Source organism: Octopus bimaculoides, chromosome 10, assembly GCF_001194135.2.
Source record: "Octopus bimaculoides isolate UCB-OBI-ISO-001 chromosome 10, ASM119413v2, whole genome shotgun sequence".
In the NCBI taxonomy this organism is placed as follows: domain Eukaryota; kingdom Metazoa; phylum Mollusca; class Cephalopoda; order Octopoda; family Octopodidae; genus Octopus; species Octopus bimaculoides.
In genome coordinates this window covers 78,359,819-78,371,469 of record NC_068990.1, presented here as the reverse complement: position 1 = coordinate 78,371,469, position 11,651 = coordinate 78,359,819, and the positions used below count along the sequence as shown (strand labels likewise).

At 34.7% G+C, this 11,651-nt stretch overlaps 1 protein-coding gene across 9 annotated transcripts in view; it reads left to right on the top strand.

Annotated features, from left to right (window-relative positions):
- LOC106869538 (tyrosine-protein phosphatase non-receptor type 4) overlaps nt 1–11,651 on the top strand; it is a 385,426-nt gene that overhangs the window by 282,891 nt on the left and 90,884 nt on the right. For all 9 annotated transcript variants that reach the window (XR_008265075.1, XM_052971317.1, XM_052971320.1 and 6 more), the window contains one exon: nt 2,991–3,108. Coding sequence is in view for 8 of the 9 variants with exons in the window: in XM_052971317.1 (XP_052827277.1) it covers nt 2,991–3,108 (118 nt within the window). In the remaining variant the exon portion in view is untranslated. The remainder of the gene's footprint in view (nt 1–2,990; nt 3,109–11,651) is intronic.

Genomic DNA, 11,651 nt, shown 5'->3' with positions numbered 1-11,651 from the left:
TCTCTCTCTCTCTCTCTCTCTCTCTCTCTCTCTCTCTCTCTCTCTCTCTCTATCCTTTGCTTCTCATTCCCTCACTCCTACTCTTTCTTTCCCTCTCTTCTCTCTTTTTCATATATAAGGTTGTTGGCTGTGTAGGAGAGCATTATCCATGACATCACTGTAAACCCCCCACCCCCACCCCCACCACTACCAATGCCATATTGCTGAGATTAATGCTGTTGTCATTCAGTTTGGAAATCTGTGTGCCAGTGTCTGTAAGAAAATAAATGTAGTTGTAGATGAAATTCCAAAGCATTCTAGTTCTTGAGAAAGAGATGAGGAAAAGTGTGTTTAGTGCAGAGGAGTCTGTGAATCTATGGAGACAGAGTAAAGTGGCGGAGGAGAAGGAGGAGGATAAGTGGTAGACCTGAGGGATTACAATACTTGGTTAAAGACACTTTTGTTCCTACCCTTATGAACTACCCTCATGCTTACATTTCAAAATCATCATTCCTCTTCTAAACCCCAAAGAAATAAAGCCATCATATTCTGACTAAGTCTATCTTACAACTACAACCAAAGTGTCTTTATATAATACAAAAGACTCAACGCATTTCTTCAGTTTTGCTCACAGATTTTTTTAATTATTTTTTTTCAACTAAACAGTTTTGAAACTTTGTATACTGGTGTAATTTCTCACACTGAACACAGTTTACTTTCAACATGTTTGACAACATTTTAGAAGTTATTTCATGTTAAAGTTGTTTTATTTGGGTAACTTTAACCAATCAATGACATGTATTCAACTGAAGAAAGGCTACTGCTGTTTGCGATAGCAATCAAAGAGCAACAACTTCCAGGTCATCTCTACTAAATGTCGCCATTCTGTTCTATTTTATTTTTGTTTACTGCCTGTGCTGCATATTACATTTTTTTGTTTATCTTATTTATTTTTTGTTTGTTTTTGCTTTTTGATTGCCTCTTTGTACAAGTGGTAAAAATGCAAATTTACAAAGAGGCATTCCAAAAGCAAACAAAGCAACACAGGCAGTAAACAAAAATAAAATAGAACAGAATGGTGACATTTAGTAGAGATGGCCTGGAAGTTGTTGCTCTTTGATTACTATTGCAAACAGCAGTAGCTTTCTTCATCTGAATACATGTTGTTGATTGGCTAAGATTACCCAAATACGACAACTTTAGCATGAAATAACTTTTAAAATACAAAATTTTGTCAAAAGTGTTCAAAGTAAACCATGTTCAGCGTGAGAAATTACACCAGTATACAAAGTTTCAAACTGTTTATCAAAAAAAATATTTTAAAAATCTATGAACGAAACTGAAGAGATCTGACTGAACTCAAAATACACTGTTTTTCACACACATGACAAATAATCATGACATCCTATTTTTGCAGTTAAACTTCATGGCATAGTTTCTGTATAAATACATCTAAATGAAGCTATGAAAATCAACACGGGATCAAATCATAATGAAAAGCAACCATACATGGCATTTTGCTATGCACCATCATTTTGCCAAACAATACATCATTGTATATCTGCTCTGGGTCAAATAACAGCTAATATGATTGTGAATAAATAGTTTGGCTTCTCAATTGAAGACAAGAACAAGTCAGAATAATTTTTCTCTTTCTGCAACAAAAGCAACAGGGGTTCCAAGGTCTGCCCAAGTATATAATAATATGGTATTAGCCTATGAGAGATTTTTGCTGTTGAGCTGCAAGTTTGACTCCTCTGGTTAGAAGCATTACTGCTGTGTGTTCTAGTTTCTTTTGTTTTTTTTGCTTAAAATCACATTAAGTAAAATTGTTTTTTTGTTTCTTTTAAAGATTTAAGGGAAATTGAGCTAATATTTCTATCTTGTCAAGCTTCTACATTGGTTCCAGCATCCTGTATCATTCCTAGTTAAACTGCTGCCAATCTACTGACCATTTCAACTGTGACTTAAACTATGACAAATGGTTTTTGATAGGGCATTGATATTGTAGCTCCTAAGATTTTGTTACCCTGTACCCACTCCTTAAAAAAATCTCTAAAATGCAATACAAAGCAATAAATGGTTAACTACCCTTTGTGTCATTAAACATGCATTTAGCAACAAGCTCTTGTGGATCTACGGCTCTATAAAACTAATCTAGTTATACATTGTCTACCTGAGTGCTGTATGATAAGTTTCTTTCATATGAGAATTACTCTGAGGTAATGTGTTGGAAGGGAAGCAACTACATTGTGCAAAAGTCTTTTAATAACACACAACTATTTAATTAATTTCAGTTAGTCAGAATTTTTGTTGTACAACTACACCCTGCTTGTTGATATTGTTCCACTGGCGCTAAAGACTGTTAATAGCTAGTTTTATAAGTCCTACAATTTTCTAGGGTTCTTTTTTATTATTTCTATATAATTTTTATTGTATTTCAATCCTGTTGTTAAAAGACATCCATTTACTTTCTGAAGAAGGACAAATGATGAATAATGATCACTAGTGCAGTGAAAATCAATCAAGATGAAAACAATAAATATGTCTCTTGACAGGAAAGAGAAAAAAGAAAACCTTTGGCCTCTAAGCAGTGGAACTATATCAGTAACCAAGGTTATAGTTAAGCAATGAAAATTTAGACAAACAGTTAAATTTACTTCAAATAAATTTGAATTAAATTTAATAGTTTTAGTGCTGGGGCTAGTAGGAACTGTGTTTTTGTGACCTACAAAAATCTTTCAGATCTTTTCAATGAAAAAAATAGCGACCAAGAATAGGTCCTAACCCTTCAGTAATGAATTCAACATAAGCTGAAAATAGCACAAGCTAAAAATGCCTCTCAGTTTTAACTTCCCCCACCCTCGTTTTTCTTCCAATAAAAGCAAGTTGAGTGATGTTTCAAAATGCATCCACCATAACAGAGGCTGTTGAAACTTATGTGCAAGCACTCTCTCTCTCTCTTATCTCATCTTCCCCACTCAAAACTTAAACTTTCTTTATCTTTCCAGTGATGGTGGTTTCTTATCTCGAGGGCCATCAACTAGGACTGCTGGAACTTACGCTGCTGATCAAGATACAGTCCCTGAATCTCTATATGATCTTCCTGCATACAATGATGGTTACATGGTAAGTACACATTTCAACTGCATTCAATATTGAATCCCTTTTCTTTTTTGGTGGTGATGGTGGTGGTGGTCCCGTATTCACTTCTTAGCAATCTTCTTCTTATTTTGTCTTCCTCTCAGAGCAATCAACTCCATAAAGGTTTTACTTGTTCATCTCTGCTACATTATCATTAGATCTGCACTTAGCTAATCTAGTTTCTTGCACCAGCAGGAAAATCTTTTTTTTCTTTTTGCTATCTACCATAGATTGATAAAATTTTAACCAAACTAGGAGATTGTTGATCTCTCTCTCTCTCTCTCTCTCTCTCTCTCTCTCTCTCTCTCTCTCTCTCTCTCTCTCTCTCTCTCTCCCCCTCCCCCCCCTCTCTCTCTGTTTTTGAACTTATCACTCATCTTGCTTCAAGATGATTTATCTCAAGAAATCTCCCTCCTCAATGATTTCGGTGCCACACATCTCTTCTTTGCCCTTGGATTCCTTGCACAAAGTTTCATTATTTACTATTTACTCTCCTGAATTATTCTGTTAGTCTCTTCATCTATCCATGTTCTTCACTGAACTCTCATCTATTTTTAAACCACCCTTTACCATCCCTCATTCTCTGCATCATTACCTCTCAACACTTTGCTGCTTCAATTCTGCTAATTGAAAATAGCAATGTAGATGACTGATGTGCCCTTGCTCATCTTTCACCCAGCAAAAGCAAACACTTCTTTTGCAGACAGTTTGTCTGTACAGCAAAAAAATGACCAACATCTGGAGAAAACTTCAAAGCCTCACCATTTTATCTACCATTACAATACATGCAGCAGGATTATTAGAAGACAAAAGCTTTCACCTCCCAAATTTCACTCAGTTTTTCTGATCCTTTGCTGCTAATGTTGCAGAATCAGTCATTATATGAATGTAGTGGATCAGCAGAATTGTTCAAGACCAAATACCTTTTGATATTTGCTGCAGTTCTTTACATTTGGAATCAATCTAATCAACTGCTATTCTGTGCCAGATTGCAATGGGATAACAATGGGGTTGTAGAGTCCAAATCTTTACCCCCAATCATGGTGAGGGGAGAGTTTGATGACTGATGAAGTGACATATTGGAATACACTGCCATCATTGCAATATCATTTACCTGTGACTCCTCCCCCCTCCCTACACACATGCAAAGAGTCTTGAGTTTCTTTGAAAAGAAAGCCTTATAAAAAGGCCATAACAAAAAGTATTCATCTACTCATACAACTAAATAACATCACCACTGAGTAAGTCCATTTAAAGCCAGCATCTTCTCTTCAATTCCATATCTGACCACTCCAAGCACACAGTTGTTGACCAATATTCTATCTGAATAATGTAACCAGTTCCCATAGTGTTTTTTGTCCCTACCCTTAGACACAGTTCTTTCAAGCCTGTTTCTATTGTCACCAAACTCAAGGTCTTTCTCTGTTTCTACTTTAGTCTATGGAAACACACATTTGCATCCTATTTCCGACAAGAATATTGTTTCTCATCATTCTATTGCTCTCACTTGTAACATCTCAAACAGTTGTAAACAATTCTCTCTTTATTCCCTTTAGTATGGTTCCTTCATCAGTCTCTAGTAGAGCCAGCTTTGCCTAAGACTTGGTCACTTGTGTCACAACACCAGTGATCTCACCCTTGAGAATTTGGGTTGGAGCAGTGTTGTTGCCTATGTCTAACATATCAGCCTCCTGTCTAGAATTACCGTCCATTTCTCAGGTCTTGGTTCAGAAGTTTTCTGTGAAGCCTCTCCATCACAGCATGTTAATAGGACTCTAATCTACATTCTATCAACACTTCTCTCTATTTTTCAGTTCACTTTTGTCTCCTACATGTTTCCTTTTATGCATTGATACAACTCATACAACCTTGCATTCTTTTCCAGCTTGTCACATACACGTGTCATCTATACACATCATCGACACTACATAACTTGATTTGCACACTTACATAAAGGCAACATTTCAAGACATACTCAACTAAGAATTTGCTAATTGTACAACACCTTCCCTACAATTGGCTCACATAGCTACTGGCTATACTCTCTTACTCCTTTCACATCTCCACTCAACTTCCACATCCTTACAGGCTTATTTGATGCCTTCCTTTATCTCATCTCTATTGGCCCATCAACTAAACTTAACATTAAACACCGAATCTTTGTAACCCACTTGAATTCTCACTCTGCCCAGATTTTTCATACGGTAACCAAATTAGGCAAATTTTTTTAACTAAACAACCTTGCCAGTCTGAGAATATCTGCGATGGTCACAGGTACTCTCCGTCTTTCTTTAAATAATGGTGAAGAAATCTAGTACCTAGCTCTGTGTTTCACTATTCTAAATTCAAATGTTGCTGACATCGAGACACTTTCAATATTTTTTCAGTTTCTTTAAATTCTTAATCAGTCTTGCTTCTTACATCATAACTAACACTTCTCTACCTCATAGCTATTGCCATCTGATTCGTTCTTTGAATTTTCTTTACAATTACAAAATTTGGGATGAATTTTCTCAGGGTGTGAACTCTTTAATCAGTGCCCTCTTGTTATCGTTTTGGTGTATATACTTCAGTTATGAAGACAGGATAAAATACAACAGTTTAAATGTTACTTATTAAGATTATGCAAAAAAAAAAAAAGATTAAAATAAAACTGTTAAATTGAAAGAATTACTTCCCTTGTTCATTAACTTTAAAATCAGACTTCACTCACCACATTAAACTTAAGTTTATATTGTCAATGCATCAAAAACCCAAACTGTACACACCTATTACTTATCCTTTTCACATTTTTTCTTATAAAATAATTTGAGACTCATACGCCTTCCCATACATATAAATTCTCAACTCAAGAAATAAGTCCTTTCTTTATTTCCATCATCCAAGAAAAAGGTACCATTAAGGACTGAATGGTCAACTTGCAGCAAATTCAACTGACATTCCTAATGGAATCAGTGTGATGCTTAATATTTAGCGAAACTTGATGCTCCTTACCCTCTACAATAAAAGTGATCAGCCATTTATTGGTTGTGTCGTTGATCCATTTTGCTGCTTGCTTCTTCTGAGATTTAGCCCTCATCTTTGAAGAATGACTGTGAATGGTTCTACTACAATCTTGCTTGACTAAAAAGGTGATATCCATGCCGTACCTACTTTTATGGTCAGGCTCAGTATTAAAAGCAACTTGCTGTAAAGATAAACATGACTGTTTGTAGCACATCAAAGGGAACAACAGCAGGAAGAACTTAACAGAAAGACTAAAAGATCCCAGCAATCTGCACACAGATCGGGAGAAATATCTCAGTGACACAGAGCTGCTGAACCTTAACAAAACCTGACCTTGACAACAGAGTGTTTCAGATTGCTGACAGCACTATGAGAAATATATTAGATGTGATGTCAACTGTAAATAAAAAATTGCATAGGAAGATATCCATAATTCAGGTGAATGTCATTGGCTAACGAGCTACAAGACAATGATGAAGAAGATAGCTGACCACCAATATTCCAACCATCACATTTGCTCGCACTATTTTATTTTTATTATCATAAAAGGCAAGTGGGGTAGCAGAACTAGTATAGCATGAGACAAAATAGCTTGTCATATTTAGTCACATTCCTTAACATTTAGAGTTCAAATCCCACTGAAATTGTCTTTGCTTTCATTCTTTCAGAGTCAATAGAAAAAAAAGGTTCTGCTTTTGTTAGAAATTCTAATAATTTTTTTTTAAGGGCCTGGAGACTTTGATCACTTAACAATTCTACATTGTATATGAATGTCTCATTTCCAACCAGGCCAGACTGGGGGATAACATTGATAGAAATAAGACTTATTAGGGTTGTCTGCTTAATGTCATAACATTAAGGGGGTGGGGATCTAATTAATTAATAATCATTATGTGGTGGGGATAAGCTCAATAACTAATTTTAATTTAATCTTGGCAAATATTGGTGACACTGCAGATATGTTTCTGTTCTGCTTGAAGCTGTTTTCATACTTGGTTCCATACTATAAGAAAATCACTCTATCAATATACACAAGTGATATCAAAAACTGGAATTGATGGAAATTGCTTAGGGAAGCTATCTGCTCAAAGAATAAACCCAATTAAAACTAACCTAGTTGAGGTAGAGACTAAAGTAGTGCTAACGAGTCATTAAGTTAATGTTTTCTTCTTCTCATTACTTAGGTATTAATTAGGATTTTTTTTCTTGTCATCACATTATCTTGGCTCTAACTCAATTTTAAGTTAGGAGCTGAGCAGAATGAGGTGTATAGAGGAAGTGTATCTCGGATTTCCTTGTTGGGTTCTTGAGAAGGTGTAGCTTCATGCCAGAAAATTAAATGAAAATAAAAAAAAAAAGATTTTATTGTATTTCGTGATGGTCACTTTTTTTTTTTTTTTTTTGCCAAATAAACACACACACTATTTATTTTTTTCTTCACTCGTTTATTACTGTTCTTATTTTATTTTTTAAACTCATGTCCATTGTCCAAAGATTTAAAATATATGAAAAAAGAGATCTTTTATTTTTTTCTTGTTTTTCATCCGTTTGAATTGTCTTATATAAGTTTCTTTAAAGTAAAACAGCCTTATCCTTCTGAATATGCTTTGAATATTTGTTTATTTTTATAATTTTTTACCCTTTTCTGCTGACTCACTCCTCTGGTTGTCTAGCTATTATTGCTGTTGGTGTTGTTAGGTGGAGAATGACTTTGAAAAATCCATACTCTCATTAAATGTCCACAATGTAGTTTCAGTATTCAGTTAAAAGGGTTTATACTATGTTACTAATAACAAGAAAGGCATGAACATCACAATTTCTCACGTCTTCATAATAAATATAAGGATATATGCTTATGAAAATATATTTTAAGTATTCAAGATTAGAATGTTTAGAAAGGTGGCCTATACTAGGTATGTGTGTCTCTCCAAAGAAAACAGTTGATCTCTGTTTTCTATACACACAGGTCTAACATCACAAGTTGAACACACAATACACAGATTGAAAGCAAGTGATGTTTGTGTGTAATGGTGTTCTGCTGTGTGTGTGTGTGTGTGTGTGTTCCTTATGAGTACAAGTCCTTTTGATCACTGCAACCTTAGATGCCAGAATACCACCTGTTATTGTGTTATTGTGTTAATTTCTCATACTCAATATATATACCAGAAAACTGATACACATGCTCAGCTAGATATATTAAAAGAACAGGTTATTCAATATTACTGACCTGTATCCTCAATGACAACCACATAGATAACAGTCTGCCAAAGTCGAGTGATTCATGTTAGCTACCACATTCATGATAGCAACCTTCAATGAGTCATTGATAGTGTAGGGTCACTGGTTGGTTACTGTCTCAGTGATGCACCTGATATAGCAGCCCAGTTGGTTCAAATTAGGATAGCTAGAATACCACATGGTAAGAGCTTTATACCTGTCTTATTTCTCAGGTTGTAACCATAGCCTCCTTGTACATTGCAAAAGCTATTAATGTGTTGTCCAACATGTCTCTGTCACCAGCCATGATAATGAGGTCACCATCACTTATCGTTGAGGTACTCTGCAGAAGAGTCTCATGGAAGTGATCCTTTTGTTCTCCCAGCCACCTCACCTGTGGAGCTTATGCCAAAATAAATGTTACTCTTGTACTATCTATGATTAGTCGTAACTTAATTATCCTATCACATACTCTGACTACCTCTATTGCCTTATCTACTCATCTCTAAGCTAGTAATATACCCACTCCACCCTTGTCATCACTATTGCTCACCCAGAAAAGTTTGAACTGCTGTCTTCTACCTGTGAGGAGTTCATTTGAAGACCCCTGCCTTGTTACCTCTAGCACATGACACACATCCACTCATCTTCGCTCCAGCTCACTAGACCTACCTTTCATTGTGCCTAAATTTAAAATTGCTGCTCTGTTTTGGAATCTACATCAGAAGGGAGCTATGGTAAAGCTGCTTGTCTCTTGGTTGATCAGAGTCTAGCTGCATCTCTACCTGTGAAGAATAAAAGAAGTTGGATTGTGCTTGGCCAGCAGATAGTTGCATTAAAATTGCCATCATTCATTCATGATTTGCTTATTCTCAACATTTGCTGTTATATATTGTATGAAAATCCATAAAAATTTAGTCAGAAAATAAAGTAAAAATAGGATTCCAAATGCTCAAATGCAATGAAGAATACTGTTGTTATATGAGATTGTCATGACTGTCACTACTGCTGGAAGGGACCAAGTGCCAGGCTTGTTTTTCCATATATGTGGTGATGAGCTGAGAAGACGCTTGCTACTAATCAAGGAGAAAATGAGAGAGAGACTTCTGACATTGGGTAATGGTGAGTGCGTTGCAAATAGCCAGGCCTTGTGTCTTGAGTGGTGAACAGAAGAACAGGCGTAGGGAGAGAAATATAAACAAGCCAGCAACCGTGATGGAGAGAGAAATAAAGAACAAAAGTATATCTATAGCACTGGAGCGGCTGTGTGGTAAGAAGCATGCGTTCCTTCCCCCCCAACATCGCTTGACGACTGCTGTTGGTGTGTTTACAGCCCCCGTAACTTAGCGGTTCGGCAAAAGAGACTGATAAAATAAGTACTAGGCTTAAAAGAATAAGTCCTAGGGTCAATTTGTTCGACTAAAGGCGGTGCTCCAGCATGGCCACAGTCTCAAATGACTGAAACAAGTAAGAGAACAAATATATATATATATATATATATATATTTACTTGCCTCTGGATTTAAACATCCCCTGGTTGCTTGGATGCTTCAGACTACCCCTGAAGGATCGAGGCAAACCTACCACTTACCTATATATATATATATATATATATATATATATATATATATATATATATATATATATATATATATATGTATTTAAAATAATCCAAGGATAATAGGGATGAAAAACATCCAATCTTTTGCTGGCTCCACAGTTAAATACCCAATTTAGCAGAGGAAAATAACTTGACAAATTACATGGGTATATATTAAATTATGGAGATGTATAACAATTGACAATTCAAAAATTAAAATTTAAAATTTGTTAGCATAATAGTATATATTATATTCTTATAATAATATAAGGATCTAGTTAGTTTCATTCGCAAAATGAGTCCCCTTTTTATTTTGTTCCAATTGCTTTCAATTTTGATGTATTGATGCATCTGAATTTTGATTATGATCAACCAATTACTTTATCTCATAAATTAAAGAATCTGATGTCATTTGGAATTAAAGTTGACAAATTTGGGTAATTTTAGCCAATTAACAGCTTGTTACCATGACAACCGCATGTTATGTTGATTCTTCACACCACGAGATTTACTTCAACCGTGTGTTTTATTTTAATAAAAATTTATATTTATCAATTAGAATTTTATTATAGATATTTTCCGTCAATTGTCTTCATATTTTACATATTCTTCATATATATATAGCAAAAGTTTGTGATGTTTATACTGTTTCTTGGCATTATGAAGGTGAAAGGAATATGTGAACTTAGTCCACAACCACACTCCTACACTTCAAGCACAGTACTGACAAAGCACCGGTGACTCATCAACTCAGTATTGCCAAGCTTCAGGGACTCATTGACTCAGCTGGATTTATGATTTCACTAGGTTAATTCTATTCATAAACATTTAAATAAGGAGTATTTCTTAAACTCTTAGCTTCACATTTCAACAGCTTAACTGAAATTTAGTCCACATAACAGGAACTGAGAGAGATTTCGTGGAACAGAGAAACTGTGGGTGATGCAGATAATTTGATATTATTTTTGAATTCTACATGCAAAAACATTTAAGATACAGGCATTCTCTTTTTTTGGACAAATTCTTTGTTGACCAGTGTTATTCTTATCATAGTTTACAAATCCAAGCATGAAAGCGTTACTCAACTTTGAAGTTTTAAAGATAGACGCCCCCTTTTCACACACACACACACACACACACACACACACTTATATATTAATGATGTACACAAATACATGACAGGTATACATAATACTGAAATATGCATAAAGTAAACACATGCAGACATATATATTAATATAACAAATTTTTTTTAAATAATAAAAACGTAAATCAATGAAAGGACAAAAGAAACAGTAAGATGATACATGTTCATTTTATTGGGTATTTGTGTTTATATAGAAACCTACAATGAACAGGTCATTTCACAGATGTCAAACTATAAATTTCACAAGGTACAACCTTAAAGTTGACACCACTCCACTAAACGCAGGAAATTTCTGTCTTGCGATTAGCTAAAAATACATTTTTAAATTTTATTTTTAAACCTCTGTAACTTTTTCCTCCATTTTCTTTCTCCACATCATCATACCTTCATAGTAATAATACTGGAAAACTACATTATGATAGCTGATTTTCAGATTTTTAAATTTCCGTTTAAAAAATGCATATTTTGCAAATCTGTTTGACTAGATCCTAATTTAATATAATAAGTAATAAATATTAAATATAAATCACATACAAATGTTTCAATTCTTAGCCATAGT